Source organism: Myotis myotis, unplaced genomic scaffold (genome assembly GCF_014108235.1).
Source record: "Myotis myotis isolate mMyoMyo1 unplaced genomic scaffold, mMyoMyo1.p scaffold_m19_p_1, whole genome shotgun sequence".
NCBI classification, from domain to species: Eukaryota; Metazoa; Chordata; class Mammalia; order Chiroptera; family Vespertilionidae; genus Myotis; species Myotis myotis.
In genome coordinates, this window is record NW_023416313.1 from 198,675,791 (window position 1) to 198,699,120 (window position 23,330).

At 44.8% G+C, this 23,330-nt stretch overlaps 1 protein-coding gene across 2 annotated transcripts in view; it reads left to right on the plus strand.

The window, feature by feature from the left end:
• The window catches only part of RAD51B (RAD51 paralog B), a 530,564-nt gene that overhangs the window by 345,453 nt on the left and 161,781 nt on the right, over positions 1-23,330 (plus strand). For both annotated transcript variants that reach the window (XM_036310860.1, XM_036310869.1), the window contains exon 8: positions 13,093-13,189. In XM_036310860.1, coding sequence (XP_036166753.1) covers positions 13,093-13,189 — 97 coding nt within the window. The remainder of the gene's footprint in view (positions 1-13,092; positions 13,190-23,330) is intronic.

The following is a 23,330-nucleotide window of genomic DNA, read 5'->3' on the forward strand; positions in this document are numbered from 1 at the left end:
TGAGTGCTCAAGGCCCAGGGAATACTTGGGACAGAGAGAAGATGGTGGGGCTTGGGGAGAGAAGCCTAAATATGCACTTTATTCTTTAACCTCCTCTCGGTCTTGCCATGAACCTATCTAGCCCCAGCTATGCTTTCTCTCACTTCTGGTTTCTGTTATTCTCTCTTGGGAACTTCTTGGCTAAACTAATGAAGGGGGCCACTTCTAATAAACCATAACCAACACTTACACTGAGCCTCACATTAAGAAGGGAGGGCCACCTCAGAGAGCGATAGAGGTTCTAGCACTATCAATAGCCGCCTCTGCAGAGAACAGAAGTGAATCCAAGTTCCCCAGGCACTGGGCACCTCCATTACACAGGCAGCTGGTCCTTGTCTCAGAAAGACATTGGGAACCGCTTCTTGGAGGTAAATCCTTTACCATCCGTCTGCCTCTCTCTGGGAAGTACACTCCCCTTCAGCATCAAGGGGGTATAAAGAGCATGGGATCTGGCATCAGTGGACTTGGGTTTGGGTCTGTTTATATGCTGTAAACTTTAGGCTAGTTACTTCCCTCTCGGATGTGGAAAGAGATGTAATACCTGCATTATTGCTAGATGGTAAAGAGGTTCAGATGAGATTTTATATTTATATTTAATAGCACCTTCATTATTCTAAAGCACCATAAGGAATTTTCCCCCGTTACCAAGTTATCTCAAAGGCTACATCATACACAGGTGAGACTCAAAGCCCATGTTGTGGTCTAATGGCTGGCTCTTCTCTTACAAGTGTGAGCAGTTCCCTACACTTCCCGGCACCTTGCCTTCCTCTCCTGTGACACGGGCATGGATACTAGTTGTCTAGAGAAGAAACTTATCTGGAGTGGAAAGTATGCCAAGGAGATCAAGGACTGGTGATGATGCTATTTCCAGTACTACCTATTTAATTTTTTCCAGCAAGATTTAGAATGCCACAGTAGTTTTCTGGTGTCATGCTTGAACATGGCCTTTCTGGTTGAAAGAAGTGATTTTGGAGTCCCATAGATGTTGCTGCTCTTTGCAAGTTAGGCAAGTAACCGAATACACGTATCCTTAAAGTAGAACAATAATGTCACCTCCCTGTAGGGTCGCAGTGAGGACTAAAGGAGGTGGTGTAAATAAGCCATCAAGCATGGTGTTTGGCATCTGGTGGGTGCTTGGTGTTAGTTTTCTTCCTCTAGACCAGGGGTGAGGGACGTCTGGCCCACTGGCTGTATGAGGCCTGCGAAATCATTTGGTCTGGCCCTGCCAAGGCATTAGGGATGAGTTAATTAAATGTTTGACCAAATATAGCAGGCTGGTTTTTAACTTGATAATTTTGCATGGCCCTCAAATGATGTTATAAATATCCAAATGGCCCTTGGCAGAAAAAAGTCCCCCACCCTGCTCCAGACTACCTAATGCTCTTCAATGTTAACCCTCATCAAATAGCATTGACTAAAAGTTCCAATAAGGCCCAGTATAGGTGCTTTTACTTTAACAGGGTCCTAAGGGAAGGTCAGGTTGAGGTAAAGGGCGGAGCGAGCCAGTTATGTTTGTTTATTTTATAATAAACAATAGTGGTATCTCATCTCCTTCTTCTGGTCCTGAGCCTGCTGAGTCACTGTCCTGGCCCCTGGGCCCCATGATCTCTGGCTCTGTCTATGGAATACAGCAAAACCCACAAGAAGCCAGCACTAATAAGTGGCAGGGCATTTTGAGGGATTTTTGTTTGCGTTCCTGTGCTTGCTCTCCTGGCAAGAGAGGAAACCTTTAATGAGACTTTTCCTAAATGATGCTGCGTGTGCCATGCGGATTGTTTCCCCTCTGTTCTCCTAATAAATGACCATTTCATGAGGTCTCTTTTCATTTTTTTCTTCTTTTCTGCTTCTCAGTACATTCCACAAAGACCTTATTCCTCTGCTGGTTACTGATTGATGGTTCTACTCTGTGTGCCCTTTAATTTTGCAATAAACCAACAAGGAGTTGAGACCACAAACTTAAAGAGAATTGACTTATTTATTTGACTGGATTCACTGGAGCGACAGGCAGTCTTAGTCATTTCAGTGTGGTCCTGGGGAGGGCAGGACGAGTCCATGGGAAGGAACACTGGGCTAAGTTAGACAGGAGAGAGCTTACTTGTCCTCCCGTCCCAGGGCAGTGGAGCATCCGTTCTCAGCCTCTCAGCGGCCCTTTCCACGCCCAATGGAAGCAGGAAGTCTTCCACAAGACTTGCCATAGATCTAGGACTCTGAATTCACGGGGGCTTCAGTTGTTGGAAATGGATAGCCACTGCCTTGGGTCCTGTGCCCCTTTTTTCAAAGGGATCATAAAGGACTGCAGGAACCTGCCTAGGTCCTGTCAGGCCTGGCCTCTTGGCTGGGCGACCACAAAGACCAAGAACAAACCTCTGCCTCCACTACCACCTCCATCCCAGCTGTGTTTTCACCACAAGGCCAGGGGCTCTATCAGATGTCAGAGGCACTAGCACACTTCATGAATTGACTATCAAATACACTAAGAATCAATGAACTCTTTTCTTATTTAGCATCACCATTGTATGGAGTGACCAGTCTGAAAATAACAAGCATCATTTCAAGTAGAAAAACAAGAACAAACTTCTTGAATGGTTCAAGTGGATGCTAAATAAACTAAGGATAGCCCCTGTTTGAAAACATAAATGCTATTATCATTTCTGTGTCAGTCTTACTCCATGCCCAGGGCTACTCCCGATGAGTTGAAGTGAAGCTGGAAAGACAAACTCGCACATGGAATGTGTCCCAGCTACAAATTCCTAGTCCAGAGCCCAGTGTTGTTTGTGGCTCTACCACATTTAACCGGCTGCCTGTTCTTACTCTGCTCTTATGTGGTGACCTTTCTTCTGAAACTCTTGTCATCACATTTTAGCAGAAGTGAAAATGTTAGCAGAGTGGTTCGTGGCGAAGACCGAAATAGAATGCAGGAGTTTGCGCCCTTTCTCTCGCCATACCTGCTGGAGCATGCTTCCGTCCCGGCCTGCAGACTGTTTCCACCTCTGCCAGGCAGCCTGCTGAGAGTTCACCAGCTTCTTCTTGCTGCTGAAACTCTGCCTGGTTCTTAAACATTCTGTTCAGTTTTCCTTGACATGAGACGTTGCTTTAAACAGCGTGAGACTTGGTCAGTCTGAAATCAGCAAATGCCCTGTTCTGAAGAAATGAATCATCAGATGCCCACAAGGCAATGAGTGTTCATGTTGAGAATCTGTTATGTGGTAGAGCCAGCGAAGGCCAGAGAGCCAGACAGGCTGGGTGTGAATCGGACCCTCCCACATGCTATCTATTTGGTTTCAAAAAATTGCTCAAGTTCTCTGAACTTTAGTTTCCTCATCTTCAAAACTAGGATAATGGTGTTTACCTCACGGAGGTGTGAAGATGAAATGAGTTAATGTATGATAATCACTTGATACAGGGTCTGATACATTAATTTCCTCCCAGCTCCCTTCTCTCCTTTAGAGTGGGGGCAGGGATCTGGAAGTACACAAACTCTCATAACATGTACACTGGAGGGAGAGAGAAGAATAACATACATGACATAATGAGAGAAAACTCGTACGAAATTACTTGGTGCTGATTCTAAAGTGGAAGTATTAAGAACTGAGAGGTCAGTTGGGCCTAGTGTCGTTAGGAAAGATTTCATGGAAGAGGTGGTATTTGAACTGCCCCTAGGAAGATGGATAAAGCAGGGCATTTCTGACTGGGGCACTTGGGCTAGGGCGGAAGCCAGGGGGAGCTATAACGAATACAGATAGAATGACAATGTCACAGCCTCAGTTTTCCCACTGAAGAGAATAATAAGTAAAAAGCTCATATTTGTTAGGCACCTGCTAGGTATTAGGCACTGTCTTAAGTGCTTTATATGCCAATCATTTATCCTTACCACAGGTACAACTGTTACCTTAATTATGCAGTTGCAGAAAGTGAGGCACAGAGAGATGGAGTAATTTACCTGAAATTATACAGGTAGTAGGTGGTGGAGCTGAGATGGAAACCCGGGAGGTCTGACTCCAGAGCCCGCCCTCCTAACACACAACGGCTGCTTCATTAGTTCCCAGCTCCCCTCACAAGGCCGTGAGGGGCAACTAAGACCACTTGTGAGCATGCTCTGAAAACGAAAGCACCATAGCTCTCTGTGCACTAAGTGGGGCGGGGTTTGCTGCACATGAGCCTCACCATCCCCTCTAGCAGCTCAGAGGCCTGCTAAGAGCTTCGCTTTCCTTTAGGACAGTACTCCAGGGGCCTATTCCCAAGCACCAGAGTGGGCGTTTGTCATCTGGCATTAGGGCATGTGCCTTGCATGTGAGCTGTCCTTGGCCAGGACATCGCTTTATGGGCCTGTAGCACGTGATTGGGAGTTGGCTTGTCGGTGACCATGATGGGATAGCTCCACTCCAGGGCATTGCCATGGAAGGAAGCTGCCCCTACTCACCATGTAAATATTTAGTCATTTTAATGTATTTGTTCTGGACCTATTCTTGCGTCTCTCCTATGTTGACTCTGTTTAATTGTAGGTTATTATTGTTTGTCTGTTATTGTTTATTTGCCATTTATTTAAGTATGGACATAGCATTGATTCTACTCCCACACCCACCTCACCCCAACTCCTTTAAAAAACAAAACATCTTACACAATATCCCTTCCTTGAGGATATCAAATACATAGTTTTTGTTCAAAAAGCATTTCTGGTGAGGCTGCTGCCTTGAGAATTTGTTCCTAGGCAGATGGTTGACCTCCTTTTGGACAGATAGCGAGTGACCTTTGCTCCCATTTGACGCCAGAAGTGGCTGCACACCTCAGTTCCAGAGTCGAGATTCTCGGTAGCATAGAAATACGAGGCACAGACCAGTGTCACCAGCCTCCTGTGGATGTTTCCCGCCAGGGGGGTGAGACCAGAGGCCTCTCCGGGCTTCAGCTTCTCCCCACTGTAAGCCATGGTCTGTGCAGCTGGGCTGGGGCTGGAGAACAGCAAAGCCGCGGTCTTATCAGGCTGGACTCCCCCAAGAGCAGTATTTTCACACAACCCCTCACCCCCCAGGGAGCAAGTGACTCAACAGAACTGTTTTCTTGGTTTCAAATGAGTCTGAGGAGGGGAAATCAGTTAATAGCAGCCGTCTGTGATGGACTGATCACAAAGCTGTGTCTTTCTAATCCTCCATACAAATCAAAAGGAGGGGAATCCCCAGGGCCCAGGCGTGCACATGAATAGAAAGCACCATCAGATGACAAAAACACCTAAAAAGGTCAGCAGAAACTCAGGGGGCTGCTGGAAATTCACCTCGCCTGCCTGTCTGTGGGGCTCAGTGGGCAGCCAGGGAGTGGGCTGAGACAAACAAACCACGCAAAAGCCGACTGGGCCACCGGAAACGCACGGGGCCACGGCAGGGCGGTTTCTTCCATGTCCCTGAACCTCAAAGTCATCCGACGGCTGGCCTTGTTCCTCTCCAAGTCCCTGCTGCCAGAGACCTTTCCGGTCCGCGCTGACCGAGCCATTGCACGCAGTTGCTGAGGCCATTGAAGCTGCTGTGACCGCACAGCGCAGCTCCCCAGTGTGCGAGCCATTTCCTGCCCCGACAGGATGCCGCGGGGTTGGGTGAAGGTGGAAACAGCACCCCAGCCCGCTGTCTGTGGCCTCCTTACCACTGTTGTTCCACCTGAGCCCCGGAACCGACACGTGCTAACCTCAGCCCCATGGGCGTGGAACAGCCTGCCCGCAGTGGAAGGAGCACTTCTCGCCTACGTCCGGCTCAGTAGTTGCTGGCCCAGGGTTTCCACTCCGTCCCCTGCATGTGCACCGCAGAGAAGTAGGCCGGGGTGAAAGCTGCTCTGCCGTGCCACAGCGTTCTGCTGTGTTTGTGTTAGCCAAGTGGCAGGTGCAGTCCTACCTCCGTGCATTGCCTCTGAACTCAGCGGCCTGGGCAATGGCTAACACGAGGTGGGAGGGGTGTTATTATCCATCCCTTTGTGACTGAGTCTGTGCAAAGCTGTGGGGATTCTCTTCCTCCATCTGCGTTGCCTGGTGCTGGGTCAGTGTCTTCTTGAGGGACCTGTACTGGGCAGAGGGTTTCTCTAGCTGTGCCTGTGAATTGCACAGTGGAACCTACCAAAGGGGTGTTTTTCCTCCAGGTCCATAAGAGGAGGTGTGAATTTTATGAAGATTTCTCCCTCATTCTTTCTCTTTTTCCCCCCTCTCTAACTGTGCCACTGCCAGTTAGTTCTGTGTAGCATTTCTTAAGGCCTGAGATGATTAGAATCAAAGATAATGGATAAGCACGGCACCAGGACCAATTGAAATGGGTAACATTTTTTTTCATAGTAGCCTGCCACATTGATAATCATCACACATTCACTTTCTTCACGTTTTCTGTGGACTTAACACTTTTAGGTACAGAGAGGCTAGGGGCATTTCACAGCATTGCACAGCAGGTGAGTGACAGAGCCAGGAATAAAAGGCAGCTCCCAACTCCCACAGCAGTGCCTTCTTCAAGCCAAAATGAAGTTTGATCCTTTTACCACAAATATTTCAAAAGGAAAATCCCCCACAGCCTTTCAGACATTCCCAGAAAACAGTCATCACGCAGACCTTCGCGATGGAAATAGCAGGCTGCAATCCTAGAACCTTATCAGCTCCTTATTCTCCAGCTGACAGTTGATATTCTCTGGGCTGAAGCTAATGAAGAATTACTTTCCCCATAATGAAATGATTTCTAATTTTCCAGAGCTTGGCAAAACTAAGCCCGTGAATAGTAAAACCAGATTTCTGATGCTCAAACCCCAAAATATTTGCTCTGATTTCTCACAACCAGTATTGGAGATCACTTTTCAAAGCTGCAAGTGACGGGAAGGGAGTTGTCAGGGGAGTTGCAAGGTGACTCTCTAGATCAGCCGTGGGCAAACTACGGCCCGCGGGCTGGATTCGGCCCCTTTGAAATGAATAAAACTAAAAAAAAAAAAAAAAAAAAAAAAAAGACCGTACCCTTTTATGTAATGATGTTTACTTTGAATTTATATTAGTTCACACAAACACTCCATCCATGCTTTTGTTCCGGCCCTCCGGTCCCGTTTAAGAACCCATTGTGGCCCTCGAGTCAAAAAGTTTGCCCACCCCTGCTCTAGATCCACTTTTGGGGGGGGAGGGGGGACATACCCTGGTTCCCTTCCACTCTTCTTGTCCTTCTCCCTCTGCCTCTCACCCTTCCTTACCCCCACCCCTTCCCTCTTTCTCCAGCTCCTACCACAGCAGACGGGTCGGGGACGACACCGTCATGGTTGGAAAGCAAGAGGAGAGTTTGGTGAAAACCACTCCAGGGCCTTTCTCTCAGGCCTCGGTGATGAAAGGACTCAATGAACCTCAACAGTTTCTCACAGGAGAATTCTGGCCTCTGCCTCCTTACAAGCAAGACATTGAGCAACCCTTAACGGAGCAGGATTACAATTCAGGATTTCTGACTTATCCATGGCCTCTGCTTGGATAGAAAGACTAGGTCACGGTCATAGCTGTCGACCAGAATCATGTTAGGTACCCAAGGTCACATTGTTCAAAAGTGAACTTTAAGCTGATAGACTATTAATGCAAAAAGAGAGAAAATGAACGATGCCTCCGGAGTCCATGAACTGCAGAGCCCTGTCATTTAGGGAGCGCCAGGGTTAACGGCAGGTGGCTGTTTGTGGGCAGTCAGCCCCCGAGGTCCCTGTCTGTCCTTCAGATGCTGCCTCTGGCTGCCCAGGCTGTGCAGCGGGCGGCCTGTGTACTTGGGAGCTGTATCAGGACAATCACTGCATCTAGCCCCACATGCCCAGTCAAACTGATTTTGAAACTTCTCTGATTCTCTGTGTTAGATTGTGGCAGATTTCTGGCAAGGAGTGGGCGGGAGGAGGAAACGGGTGTTTTTATGGGCAGAGAAATGTCCCTGAGATGCCTGAGGTTGCCTTGTGATTCCTCTAGCCTAGCCCTAAAACTGGGCTGCACACAGACAGGAGTTCATGAAAAGTTTTCGTTTCCAAGCCTCCGGTGGGCCTGGAGAGTGACAAGCCACATGCATCCGAGGGCACTGAAAATCCACCAAAAAGATGGGCAGAATTCGACTAGGATTGCCTCCAATGCTTGGCACTTTTGTAGAGGCTGAAGCTGTTTCCCGGTTTGACTCACGGGCATTTATGAGTGTCAGAGTCCAGAAGGACTCTTGTCCTAAGATTGGGCTTGTTACCATGTAGCATTTTGATGATCTTTTCGTGTGTTCTTGGACCTTGTTTTCGAGACGTGGACATCAAGGCCTGGAGAGCTCACCTGTCCATGGGTCTGGGCTGGGAGTTCTCCCCCCTCTCTGCCCAGTGCTGCCTGAGGAGGGAGAGTGGGCAGGGAGGCCTGCACATCCCTATTCTGAGCGATTATTAACTATTGATCTCAGACAAGTGATTCTAGTTCATGCTATGGAAGGTGTGGATTACACAGAAAGGGGAATGAGGACACATGTTCGTGGGTCCTTAAAAAAATCTTCCTTGTCAACATTGAGTTGTCTTGCTTACCATAAATATCTCTTCTGTGGAGCAAACAGGGCCAGGTGGCCCATTCCAACCTATTCTGCCCCCAGCTGAGCACAAACTCCCTCTTCTCTGTCACCTTCCAAAAGTCGAATAAAAGGAGCTTCCTCCCTTAGAGGCTGGGCCTTTGGGCCTGGCAGTCCCCCACTCTGATTGCTCCAGGGCTGTCCCATTTTCTCTCCTGTCCACAGAGGGTTGAATATGCCAAATAGCTATTCATGGAGGCCCCAGCAAAGATACTCCCAAATTCTTCAGTGTAGGGTGGATCAGACTAGACACATACGTGGCCCCATAAGGCAGAATGTATGCTGGACCAGGAGCAGGAAGTGTGAGTAGGTTGTGGATATAGCCTCGATATAGTCTGGCTATAGCATAGCTGAGGAAAGATGGGCCCCCATTAGACACAGAGATTAGTGGAGAGTCAGGCTCCATCGGTTAGTAGACTCTAGCTCACCAGCCCCTGACCCTCAGGGCTGATGGTTCTGCTGACCAGTGTACCCTGCTCCTACCCTCTTCTCTCCACGTACTTGCTCTCTTACGCTATCTTTTTGATAGTTAGCAGAAATGACTCACATATTTTTGTCTGTTTGTGTGTTGGTTGGTTTTTCATCCCTCTTCCTTCTGACCAAAATGTCATTCATTCCCACCCACCCATCTGCCTTACTAGGTCATTTGGTCTTTAACTGGTTCCTGTCTCTTCATTTCTTTTCTCTAGCTGATGATACATATATTGGTTATTTATGAATCTATACTCTGAAATTTCTTCTTTAGAGAGCTTCATGGTTCTAAACTGAATATAGATGTTATACTGCTCAATACAGAAGGGTGGAGTAGGATGCATTTAGAGAACTTAGGAGATGGAAGGGAAAACTTGGAACCCAGGGGCATGGTCTTAGAAAGGAGAAGTCTCCCCTCATCCCCTGTTTGCCTTTGGAGGGGAATTCTGAAAATGAGATTCAAGGGCTCTGTGGCACGATATGGGGGGCTCTTTGCTATTGAAGTGTACCTGCAGCATCCTACAGCCAAGAGAGCAGTGCAAGGAGGCCCTGGGTGAATGGTCCCTCACACAGAAAGCTGAGTGGAGACAATTGTTACTCTACTTACCAGGCTTCTTACTGACCCCAGTAGGTGGATGTACTCTTCTTTCTGAGGAGTAAACTAAGTTGGATCCCATCTCTTCTTGGATTCAGACATAATCAGAACTATTTAAAAGAATATTTTTTCCCCTTAGTCCAAGAGTCCACTCTAGCCTTTCGATTTGTCGTAGGTGGTAGTATGTGTGAGGTGGGGGTGGAGGAGGGTGCTGTATGTTTCAAATAAGCCATACTTTTAGAGAAATGGAAAAAATGGCAGGTGCAATTTCAATTAAATTTTTGTTGCTTTTGGAATATATCAATAGCAAATATTTGTTCTTTGTCAGCAGTGGGCTGTATGCTGTACAAAAAGGGGGGTCAGGCAAGGTACAGATCGGCAAAGAATAATTAAAGCCACAATGGGGCTGACTTTTAGTAAGCATTTTCCATTGGCCAGGCATGCAAAGGACATTATACACATTACCCAGTTTAATCCTAGAAACCCCGTGAGTTAAGTATCATCATGCCCAGAGAGGTTATGAACTTGCCCAATGTCACACAGCTAGTAATTGGTAGAACCCTGGATCTGAACTCAGGTCTGTCTGACTCCAAAGCCCTCACCCTAATCACTGTGCAAACTCCTCTTGCACAAACTTGGTACCAAGCAAGAGAGGTTCTGGTATTTCCAAGGGTGTCAAAGCAGTAGTAAAGCCCCTTAAAGTGTCAGTCAGAACTCGTTGCCAGAAACCAGATAGTGTTAAGACTGTTGATAATTTGCAGTAGTATTTTATAAGTTAAAGACTGTAGTTTTCAAGTGTCCAGGTTGCCTCAGAGGCCAGCACATCTATTGGCTTCTGCCCAAGTCGTGATTATTTGCCATCGATACTATTTGGAGATGTTTCCATTCTGTCATTTTGCTGTACTCAGATTTAGAAAAACACAAGTCAGTAAGATGGTGTGATTAGCAACTCCCCGAGTTCAGTTGCTTGTACCTTCAGTGATATGGATTTCGGAGGCATAATGAAATGGAGAGGATTATTAGCAAAACCACTTAGGAGCTTATTCTCTTGCCGTTGGGGAGTGAAAATGTTTTCTTTTCCATCTACCTTTCCACTGGGAGTGGAACTGAGAGTGGTTATCTTTTGAGGTGCATGTGTAGAGTAGTATGGTTTTAGACTGTGAAGGGAATCATTTTAGTAGTTATGTGCAATAAAACCATATCTCAGTACAAGTTTCCACTATAGGACCCATGAAATAATAAAAGTGAGAAACAGTGGTCTGAATATTTTAGCAAGTGCCTTATCTTTTAGCATACAAGTTTCTAAAGAAGACATACAGTGCCTTTACATCTTTATTTTTTCCTCTGTATATGATGACATGCTTTGCAACGTAGGTATTCAATCAATTTTTATCTTATTACACTTAGTATATCATTAGAGCGCTATTTATTATCACCAAGCCATCTTTTGGAAGAACCCTTTTAAAAATAGAACTTCATATTTAGATCTCTCAGAAGTTTCTCATTGTTCTTTTTACTGGGACAGACAGATTTCACTGGTAGGTAAAGCACATGGTATTTTCAGACCAATGTCAGGATCTTATTGGTCTTGCTTAAATGATTACTATCTTTTCTTACTGAGAATTTTACACAAATTATTTTAATTGCATAAAACTTAGAACCCATATTGGTAGAAATGATCAAGTACCAAAGTGTATCCTGATGTAGAAAATTGTGATGGAGTGTTTTAGGCAATATACTAACTCACTCATCTATACAGCATCATTTCATTCTGAAGAAAATAATGACAACAGTGGCTTCTATTTATTGAATATTACTCTGTGACAGACACTATATTAAGTACCTTACATGGATCATTTAATTCTCAAAACAATTCTATAAGATAGATGTTTTTTTACCTATGAACAAACAGAGCTCCAAGGTTTAAACCTTTTCCAAGATTCACAGGGCCAGAGTCGGCATTTGAACCCAGTTTTAATGAACTCCAAGGCCCATATCCTATATTATAAAGATACAAATTATCACAATCCCTAATTCATGCTCCCGAATATGAATATTTGTTTCTTATAAGAGCAGACTGTTATTTGACCATTTCCAGCCATTTTAATTGAAGACATATCATATGTGGTTCTTACCGGTCCAAATGAAAAGTAGCAACATAAAAGAGTATGAGCAATAGGATTAGCAGGTTCTCAGTGGGATGCTGCAATAGCTGAGCTTTACTGTAAAGTAGTGGAGACCCATGAGCCTAGCTGATACACGAAGACCTTGGGGAGCTTGTCTTTGCTAATAGAGGCCTTCGTTTCTTCACTTGACCTTGCCATCATGCTCCCGTCTCAGCCCTCAATTAAGCTGCCATTGGCATAGGATTTATAACGTGTCACTGGCCATTCAAGAGACAGCAGCAGAGGTGTGGCTGAAAAGCTGAACAATAAAGAATGGAATTGATTTTCATTTCTGTTCAAATCAGGAAGATAACAAAACCGTAACTGACCCCAGGACAGAACAAGACCGCCCAGCTAGGTGCAAATTTCAGAGACTAAATGCCTAGTAACCTTTGCAGAAGGTCCATTTTCTCTGACAGACCAAGAAGCTCATGGTTTCTTTCTGTCCAAACCTTGGGAAACGACCAGTTATTGGTGATGTCGAACTTTTCCAGGAGAGAATCTGTATCCATTTTTCCTGTTCGTTTCTAAACAATAGAGTAAATTTTATAAGTGAGAATTTTTAAGGAAAATAACAGGTTTTCTTTTTTTTTTAACTGAACCAAATGTAAAAATATAGTATGGCCATCGACCACATGAATGAGGTAATTTTAGAGTCTTTTCTAGGAATTTTGAATGTTATGAACTTTATTTTGCATGGGTAGGATGATATTAGTTTGTGTTTTAAATAAATAGTGAGACTGGACGTCTTTTGTTAGACTATAATTAATTCAAAAGAATAGTGTTCTTCCTTTAGGGATGAGTCTTATTTTAATTTCATAAATTTGGAAATAAAACTCTGACTTTTGATTTAACAAGGGAAGAAGCCACAGGTCCCCTAATTTTAAATTATTGCTTTTATTCAGCACTAGTAACTAGGGTTGTGGATATAATCTTAAAAATGAAAGTTTAATAAAATGTGTACGCTGGTGTATTAATCTTCTGGTTAGCCTTCTGTCATTCAGTCCCAACTTCCTCAGCATTGAGGAAGAATTGATTATGGGTTATGCTCTGAAAGACAGCCCGTTTCCTGTGTTGTGAATGACCTGTGGCTTTGCCAGACACACTGGCCTGCAGATAAAACTGATGAAAGTCAGCAAGGGGGTTTTCCTACCTGTGTACTTATCAGTCTTCCCCCAAGCCACAGTCTGCCTTTTGAGAGCTCTAATAATTAATTTGGTCTTCTCTCTTCTCCCTTTTCCCCCACCTTCTCCCTGTCTGTTCACAGGTTATCTTGACGAATCAAATTACAACCCATCTGAGTGGAGCCCTAGCTTCTCAGGCAGACCTGGTGTCTCCAGCTGATGACTTGTCCCTGTCTGAAGGTAAGGGATCTGTCCTAGAGGGGCTGAAACTTGACACTGACCTCCAGCCCCACAACCTCTCTGCTCCTGGGAGAGCCCAGAGATCAGCTCGCAGGCCCTGGCCAGTGAACCCAGCCCGAGCCCGGCGATGTAGGCTTGGCCACCTCTCCTGGCATCTGATCCCTTATATTTGGAGAGTCTCTTGCTCTGTTACTGTAAGTGAGCTTCCTTTTCCACCCGAGTGAGTCACCTTAATGGATGGGCCTCCATCACCTCCACCTTGAGGCTGGTCACTCCTCTGTCGTTGCTTTGGGTCCTTGGTGTGAGGGCTGGTGACCTGCTAACTGACTGTTTTTTGAGACTGATGCTGAAAGGTTGCTTTACCAGTGGTCCCGCAGCAATTTAGCCTTTTCTCATGCTTGGTGTTTTTAGTCCTGGTAAAAGCAAACACCAATGTGATGTGCTGGGGATGTGGCATTCCCTGTCAGCTTTACAGAAAGATTAAGAGAAATGCTCCATGCTGGTAAATCTGCAAAATTTTCTCCACCTTCCCATGCTAGCAAAGGTCAGGCCAGCTACAGTTTACATAGCGAGGGGAATCACACCTCTGAGCCAGTGGGCGGTTTCTAGTTTTAGTCAAAGCTCTTACTTGACATTTCTGAGTTCTGCTAGTTGTACTCTTTCAGGGCAGAATGCTGTGGGCCTGCGTGTATGTGCGTAGCTGTCCCAGGTTCCTCTGCACTTTCCTTTTTCTGAGAATTATTCGTGATGGACTATGTGGGACTTCCAGGCCTCATAAGGCTCCCGACTGCCCAGGTGATCTTCCACGGATTGGCCTCAGTTTATGGTCCCCCAAATAAAAGGACTATACCCCTGCTTCTCAGTGGTGTTTTTTAGAGTGAAAACTAATAATTTATTTAAAGCAGTAGTAAAATGCACTTGGTACCCTGCTTCCACATCAGTGATGCATTATCGCACCCCCATCACCTGGACTTAGAAGCCTGAATCATTTCATAACCCTCCCCCCTTATATTCTTTTCACCATCAAGTCCATGTAGTTCTTCCTTCCAAATATCTCTCTCCCATTCCTTCTTTTTTTACAATTTGAACTGTGATCAGCTGACTCATTCAACTTATAATTGGGTTATTTTAATAAAATTCCAATATGCCTTTCCAGCTGCAAACTGCCATTTCCATTCTGCCGCTATCAAGTGGAACTTACTGCTTGGGCTGTGTTTTCTTTGTCACTTTCCTACTGAGAAATCTGTGTTTTGAGAATGGGCTAAAATCAATATGCTGATTTTGAAATATTCAGGACTTTGTGATTTGTCATCTGAAAGTCAGCCAGAGTGGAAGTATTTACACCATGGAAATCAGCAACTGCTAAAAATCAGGTTATTTTTCTTTTCTTTTGCATGAATCTGTTTCCAAAACACCACGAGATAAAGTCAGTACTTCTTAACACTTCGCAGTCTGGTCTCTCCTTCCTGTTCAACCTGCACTGACATTTCCTTGGCTCCTATGCCAAGCGTGTGGACTTACTGCTCACCGTTCCCTCCCCCCCTCCCACCTCCACACCCCACACCCCTCCCCCTTGGGCCTCTGCTGGGACATCCCACCCGATCTTGAACAGCATTTCCCTTTTTCACTTCTACCTCTGCTTCTCTTCCCAGATCCTCCCACTCCTTCGAGGGTTACAGACCACCTCTTCCACAAAACCTCCTCGTCTGTCCCAGTAGGCATGGCTCTCACTCTCTGTTCCTCCTCTGTGGTCCCTCTACCTGCTCCGCTATATAAAGAAAAGGTCTAAAAAATTTAATTTAATTTTTCATGGTTTCCCGACTAGATTGGCAGATATTTTAAGGACTCAGACTATCTTGTATTCTTTTTGTCTCCATGTTGTACCTGAGTGACTAGCAAAGTTCTAGGCACATTTAGGCAGTAAGTAAATGCTGAATGAATACCCCAATTATTACTTTGTAAAAATAGTAACCATGAGAATCACAAAAGGCACCTACGAGCATCATGAAAAATTGTTGTAATATTTCACACGCCACAGACACACACTGCACACATTTATTCAGCTCTGAGGAAAAGAAAGTATCTTGTTTCTTTATTTGAAAACCAGTAAGTAAGAGTACTTTGCTTTGTCTTGGCTTCCTGGTTTATCTTAAACAAAGAAGAGACGGTGAAACAGATAACAAAGGAAATTGCTTTGGGGCTCCAGTGTAACCCTTCAAGAAAACAGTAACGTGGTATTTGTGGCAAAGGAAGGGTTACCAGCTCATTCTTAGACAACTTTTTCTTATTATGGAATCCGAGGGAAGATGGAAACAATTCATTTTTTTAGGTCTTTTTTTAGGTCTTTTACTTGCATAGCTGAGCAGGTGAAGAGGCTATGGAAATATTTTTTTCCTGAAGTCTATACTGAAATTCCTTACCAGTGAATTAAAATGAATAGGTTTCTTACAATATTTATACCTATTTAAATGCATTACAGTGTTCCTTAATGTTACTGTGATTCATATGGATAAATGGCTTTGTTGTTGTTTCAGGCATTCGTGGTTTCATTAGCTTGGTGATCTTGAGCAGGTCTTTTAATCACTTTGGCCTCAGTTTTTTTTTCTGTTAAATGACAAGTGAGATGAGTATAAGGTTGCCAGAAGTCTTTTCTAGCTCTAACATTGGACGATCATACTGTGGGTCTGAAGATCAGGAGCATTCACTAGGTGATGGGTATTGAAAAGCCTGATTTTTCAGACTAGGAAGAATGACCTTGTTGTCCTACATTAGGCATCATAGGAAAGATCTTCAGAAATCTTAGCATTGATACCTTTGGCATGCCTACAGCAGCCTCCTCTCCCTATTGCTCTCTCTTTCTCTGTAAACTCTCTGGTCTTGTCTGCCCGTCGCTTGCTCTCTCTGCCTTTCTTCCACACAAATGTGTGCACAAGAGGTGTGTGCAAACCAGTGCAAGTGGGAAACACCCGATTAGGGAGCTCAAGGCCCCCCCTGACCTGTAATGGATTTCAGCTGCAGAACAGAGGGAACTGCTTAAAAGGCACTCCCTTGCAAATAGTTGGTGAGAACCAGCGGCCACTGGGCAGCCAGCGATAAAATGATCCTAGGTGACCTGAGAGAAGTACCCAGCAGGGGCTGGTTCGGGAAATGAAGTCCCTTCTGCTCTGACACAGAACAGGGAATGCAAGTGACCTGGCCCAACTGAGAGATCTCTTCTATCCCAGTGATCCCTACTATTAATATCTGCCAGCTGCAGGCCCAGAGCATCCCCCTGCTGAGATCAAAAGGACCCCTATCTTGGCTGGAACAAGGTCATCTGCACAGGGCTGTAAACAGGCCGGCTAACTCAGGGACCTCTGTAGGGGAGGAGAAGTCAGGAGAGGGGAGGTGCTCTCTCACGCTCCTTTAATCTCCCTGGACCAGCTGTTGCCTCCCAGTGTTTGTAAAGTTGAGAGTTCTTTGTTTTTGTGTTGCTTTTTCTCCCTTATTAAATGTGTGGCTAGGTTGTTGCTTGGATTATGTAGACCCATGTCCACTGCTTGGGCCCACTGTATGATTCTCTTCATTGAGGTTTCATTCCCCTGTTAAGTTATCCAGCTCCCAGGTGGGAGAGCCGCAGAGGGAGACGTGGACCCCGAAGGCCAAGGACTTTTCCCAATGTCACTCCTGTTGCATGGTATTGTGCCTGGAGAAGGATGAGGACAAGTTGAATTTTCTCTGTTTAGTTAAATAACTTCTATACGTACCGTGTGCTTATCAATTTTTAGCCTGCCTTTCACAAATGTTATTTCATTCAGTTGTGAGAATGGAACTTTCAAGACTTATGCAAATCGATCAAAATTATACTGTGAACCTAAGGGCAGATATCAGGATTTTCGTTCTTATAATCTACATTGTTCTCAAGCTGGCACTGTGAGTGAAAGTATTTTCTTTCCAGCGTTTCATTTCATTGACAGAAACTCAGGCATCTAGGTTGTTACAGCGGTCAGTGACTGGCTATTAACTAGGTTATCCTGATGGCTATTGATTAGGTTATTATGTTGGTAACTGACTAGGTTATCGTGACTGTTCTGGCCAAGGACATGTTTCTCAGATGCCCTTGCCAGTTCTTCCTGGTGGTCAGCGCAGATACTAAGAATGATTGGATCTTGGTCACAGGGAATGTCCCCTTTGCCATAGTGATTAGTAAAGAAAGGATCTAGCAGTCCAGCTGGCCTAAGACACCACATTTTATTCGGAAGTCACCTGAGATTGGACCAGAAGGACTGGCTGGACCCCTGTTCAGCAAGCACGGTCGGTAGGTGAGATGGACATGCAGTGGCAGCAGGGCCTGTGTAAGACTACAGCTCTGCTCAGCACAGGCTGCTAGCTTTCCCCCCTGATGATTTAATGAGACAGCATTACTTCAGTGTGGCGACACGGCCCGCTTCAGCAACCCCAGAGGCTTCGTGGAAAGGACGCATCATCAAGCTGCAATCCTGGCATTCCCAGCGTCTGGCATGTTAGTGTTCTTCTATCTGCAGTCATAGTTTTTGATAGATAATAGCACTTAAAAACTAAAAATGGCCCAGCTGGCATGGCTCAGTGGTTGAGCATCGACCTATAAACCAGGAGGTCATGGTTTAATTCCTGGTCAGGGCACATGTCTGGGTTTCAGGCTTGATCCCCAGTGTGGGGCGTGCAGGAGGCAGCTGATCAATGATTTTCTCATCGTTGATGTTTCTATCTCTCTCTTCCTCTCCCTTCCTCTCTGAAATCAATAAAAATATATTTAAAACAAAACAAAACCTAAAAATGAAAAGTGCATGGATGGGTTGAGGAAAAAACACAAGAGAAAAGGCAGCACTTAATAGAACCAAGAGTGGTTTCTAATTTTTTGTACAGGAAGCCTTTTTATTTCAGTTGAATTGATGACTTATTTCATGTGCAAGAGAAAGTATTTTAGGATTCATTCTCCCCAAGAAACCATCCTTGCAAAAAGCTGGAGTCCACTTGAAAGAGTATATGCAAGTACGTGGCTTGTGTCTCTTCTAAAATAAATTCACCAAGGAGGAACAGCCCAGAACAGTTGGGGCGAACCAGGGACTCATGGTTGTGAGAGACGCCGACTTCAAAGCATGGTATGAATTTTCAAGTTTTATTTCCACTCTTGCTTTCCAGCTGGATCTGCTCTGGATTTACTGCAGGATGTTTGAAAATGTGGCTCCCTGCTAATCTCAGACAGTTGCTATGATCAATGGTTTCTTTCATTTCCGATAAAAAACACTGGTGTTTCTGCTTAAATTGTGTGTACTTTCAGCTTTATTATTGTAGTCGTAATTTATTGTCCAGCATTACCCAAATTTGTAATCCATTAACCACAGACTTTGGGGTGGGTTGGTCAAGTTAGCAGAACTCTCTCCACACTTGGGCTCCAAGGCCCTCCACAGCCCAGTCCCAAACTAAACATTCACTGGTGTGGGCAGACCAGGTACAAATGGGTATGGGTGGAGCCGCCTGAAAAGTCCACCTCTCAGGGCTCTGGTGCAGGGTGGCTATAATTAGTGCTTTGAAAACATAAAGTGTCACCATGTGACTGCAAGGTTAATATTAACAACTGTGATCAACATTGTTAACATTCGCATTTCTATAGCATTTTAAAATGTCCTAAAATGATGAATCACTTAGTCCACCTCAAACCACCAAAGCATGAAGGAGACTTGCTCAAAAGCCACACAGTGAGTGAGAGGTGGTGGTGCCGGGAGCAGAAGTCAGAGCCCCTCCCATGAAAGCCTAGATTTGGACACTGCTGCCCCTTAGGAGTGAGTTTTAGATAAAAATGTCCAAGTATCCTGGTGACCTATCCATTTTTGATTCCAAAGCCACAGACATACATATATCAATACAAACAACTTACTTCCAGCAACTGTTCAGATGCCATGAAAGGCCTAATTTATAGAAAAAGATTAGAAGCACCAAAAACCTTTGGTGTTTAGCTAAAGAAAGCCTAAATATTATGTGAGTCGGGCGGTAGTGGCTAGAGTTGAGAGGGATTGGGCCCAGCCTACAAATGTCTATAATTCTCAAGAGGGAGAGGAACTCGGGGGTTTTCAGCAGGGACCAAGGGGTAATAGCACTACGGCCTCGGGGTCAAATGAGAGAGGGAACACTGAAGTCAACCACCAGGAAGTACTTCCTGGTCAGGAGCCCTGTTTTGCTAGTGACAGTTTGCCAAAGAGAGACACGTGTGAAGCAGGATCAAATAAAATGGGAGCCAGAGTATTCTTCGGGAAAGTCTTTGAAATGGTTCATGGGAGGCTGGGCTAGATTTTTGAAAGTATCTTCCCCTAAACCCTCTTCACTCTTTAGAATTTAGAGGTTAATTTCTCCGGTGTTAATTTCTCAGATGCAAATGTTCATGTTACTCTCAGGGTCATGAAGGCAGAAAGGATGAGAACACCAAAGCCAATTTTGTTAATTGCTTCAACCACAGAGATGATGGGGCCAAAATCCCAGAGATTGGGATGCCAAGAGGGGTGTGATCCCAACGAGCTCAAGGTGGAAGGATTCTCTTGTTTACCATCATTAAAGAGACTTCTATACCAGATACGAGAGAGCAGAGATCATAAAGAGAGGCTGGTTTCTAGTTTGTGCTGTAATGTAGCATGCATTTTTGATGTTTACTAGGATTTGGGGAGGATTGTAGCAAGGTCTGCCAAGGTGGTCTGTCCAAGGACAGTCCAGCTGAGTTCTGACCTAGGTTTGGATCTCTCTGACGGCATTTCTTTTCTTCATGTTTCTGATAAGCTACTCAATAAGTATCAGTTGGATTAAACTGTATTTCATTTTGTCATACTGACATGTCCTGTTTATTAGCTGCATTCCTGCATATATTAGCATAGTTTTAGAGTTATGGTTCCTCCGAATCGTTTTTGGCTGGATGAAGAAACCTTCAAGTGCCTTTCATGTGTTGTGGACCCATACCATATGCACTATGTTAATGTGACAGGAAATCCAGAAATTGACAAGATGTGGGCCCTGCCCTCATGATGTTTACAGTGGAATTTGAGAATAATTCTAAAGGAGAACAATATTAAGGAGAATGTGTGTACTGCCTTCAGACAGTATGGCATGAACCAGAGGCTCCAGGAGTTAGGAAGAGGGGATCTTCCAGCTGAGGCAAATCTGAAGGGTTCAGGGAGGAAGATGTAAGAGTAGGCCTGGGGGAGGGATATGGTTTCAATAGGCAGAGAAGAGTGAAGATCAGGGAATGCTATCAATAAAGACTTAAGTTCAAAATGGGCCCCTCATCTCTCCCGTCATTCTCCCCCTCTCAAAATCTGTTCCAGCCACACAGCTTCCTCTCTTGTTCCTCAAACTCACCCAAGTGTTTCTGCCTCTGGCCTTTTGCATTTGCTATTCCCACTGACCAGAGCACTTGTGATCTTCCTGTGTCCTGCTCCCTTACTTGTCGGTCTCACTCTAGTCTCCTCTCCGCAGAGAAGTCTTCCTTCATCCCTTTAAGACACAACCCCTATCCCTATCCCATCCTCCTCTACCTCCTAACCCAGCTTTATTTTTCTTGATTGCCCTTATCACTCACTGTCTGCCCTGTATTAGAAATTTATTTGTTTGTGGGTTTATTGTCTGCCTCTTTTGTTTTCACATAATCTCCTAAAGGGCAGACACTTTGTCTTGATCACTTTTGTAGCCCCTAGTTCCTGGAGGGTATTCAATAAATAGGGATCTAAGTTGCAGGGAAATGCAGGGTACGTTGGGAAGGGAGCAACAAATGGCAAACATAGGGAGGTCATGAGAAATAAATCTAGGAGTAGATTGGGGCCAGACTTTTGAATATCAGACCTAATTTAGACTTTATGCTAAAGTGATCCTAACTATGCACTCTGAAGGGTGTCTGGATGAGATGTGTTCAACAGCTTAGGGGTGGGGGTCTGAGGCAAGGAGACAATGAACTCATCAAGTATTTAGGAAAATGGGCCACCCATTATGCACCAGGAACTGTACATGGTGCTGAGGATACAGAGATGACATTCTAGATAGATCTATCATTACCAAAGACATGGTGGCAAAACCATAGTCCTTTGAAGCACTGCCAATCATTCCCCGTGACTGGGCGTGCAGGGGCCACCTAGGAGAATGGCATAGGGTTAGGCTTGAGAAGTAGGCAGTGTGGAGCATGGACATCTGGCATGCCATGTTAGGGAGCTTATGGTTTTTTCTGAAGCCCCTGTGAGAAGAATATGAGGATAATCCGTTGGCGGCACATCATTTCCTTGATCAACATGATTGATGAGGCTTATTCGACTGGCGAGGAATGTTTCTCTTTCCTCCCTATAGTTCCATGTGCATCCCTTCCAAATCCACATGCTCAATCAAAGAAGATGGATGGCTCCCCAGAGAGAGTAGGCTGTTCTTCAGTCAAGGGTATGGAGTGATTGTGTATCCCCACCAGAACCTTTATTCCCGGGGTTCTCAAGCCTCTGCGTGCAGCTGAGTCACCTGGAGGGGTTATTAACACACACACGGCTAGACTCCCACTCCCAAGGTTCAGTCAGCTGAGCAGGTATTATTGTACGTTTGCTGAGAGCGTCTGTATACCTCTGTGAATCCCTCCAGTCATGTCCATTCTCAACATTCTCCCTTTTCTCCAGATCAAATTTTCAACATTATCTACCTATTCCTCGTCCATGCCTTCAAGCCAGTATACTGGATTTAAGGGAAAAATTTGAAAACATTTTCTTTCCAGTCCCAGAGAACTATCTGGCTACTTTTTGATCTGATTTTCTTTATACCCACAGTCAGCCCCAGAGTTTCTCTTCAGGGAAGAGTTTTCTTCTGTTAATCTGGAATCCACTACCTACTCTAAACAATTATTATCTGATGAGACATGAAGCCTAAACTTACCTGTGCATGTCACCTCCTATCCGGAGACATATGACAGGCAAACTAGCACAGATTATACCCCAGGATCAGCCTTTATTCACCACTGCTCAGGACAAGATAAGCCAGAGAAGCTAAGAAGGCGCTGGATAACTGAAATACTTGCATTGGAGAGCTCTAGATTTGAAGTGACATCTTCTCCAGAATGTACGATATTCTTGCAAAATTACTTCCTACCATCAGCAGAAAGTCTGATTTTTATGGATTAAATGCAAGTGTGTGTGTGTGATGTTGATTCTCTTAAACAAGCTTCTATGCCATGGCCCATAAGAAAACCTGTTTTCTGGGAGAGTTACTTCCAGCCACAGAGGAAGGGTGATATCTTTGTGGGCCAGGGACTTGTTTTGTTTTTAAATATAGTATAGAGATGAAGGAAGCTAGAAAAGTACCAAAATAAATGGCTCCTGAGTTGAATAATAATGAGAACATGCCCCCAAGAGAGCTGTAGACTAGAAGTAGATTAAATAATTGAAATCTTTAAGGTATAGCCCAGGAAACAAACATCAGTGACTAAGGGCTGCCAGAGCCCAAGGGTGGATCCAAGGTTCTGGGCAGGAAGAACCCCCTTGTTCCTTCAGGGACCAAACTGGAACCAAGAGAAATAGCTTATACTTTGATGTTAGTACAGAATTAAGGTAAATTAACAAAAAAGGGAATCCTGTCTTATAGTCATTAGAATATAAGTTCCTTGAGGACAAGAATCTTTGTCTCCTTTGTTCACTGTTGGATCCCCAGAGCCTAAAATAATGTCTGGTAATTGTAGTTACTCAATGAATGAGGCACCTATAGCTACAAGGTAGGGCAATCAAAGAGTTATTTAAAGTTTCAGACCTGTATTCACCTAAGAGAAGCATGAAACTGATGTATCATGTATGCCCCAAAGTTCCTTCAAGGTGCAGTCGGCCTTAACTATGCGCCTGCACTGACTGTGATGAACAACAGTGGGCAGCTCAGGGAAAGTGTCAGAACAAAGAGACCAGGAGCCCAAATGCTGAGCTTCGGAAGGAGAAATCTCCTATGTTCACACAAGAGTGGTGACTGAAGTAGTTTAGCCTGATTTACAGTGAGGAGATTTACTAGGTGCCGACTCTCCACGAGTCCGGTGCGAGGGCAGATGCTCAGGATGCAGAGACAAATGCTACAGCCCTTGCTCTTTGGGAAACTCAGTCAGACGGTGGTGGGAATCACTATGGACAAGAAT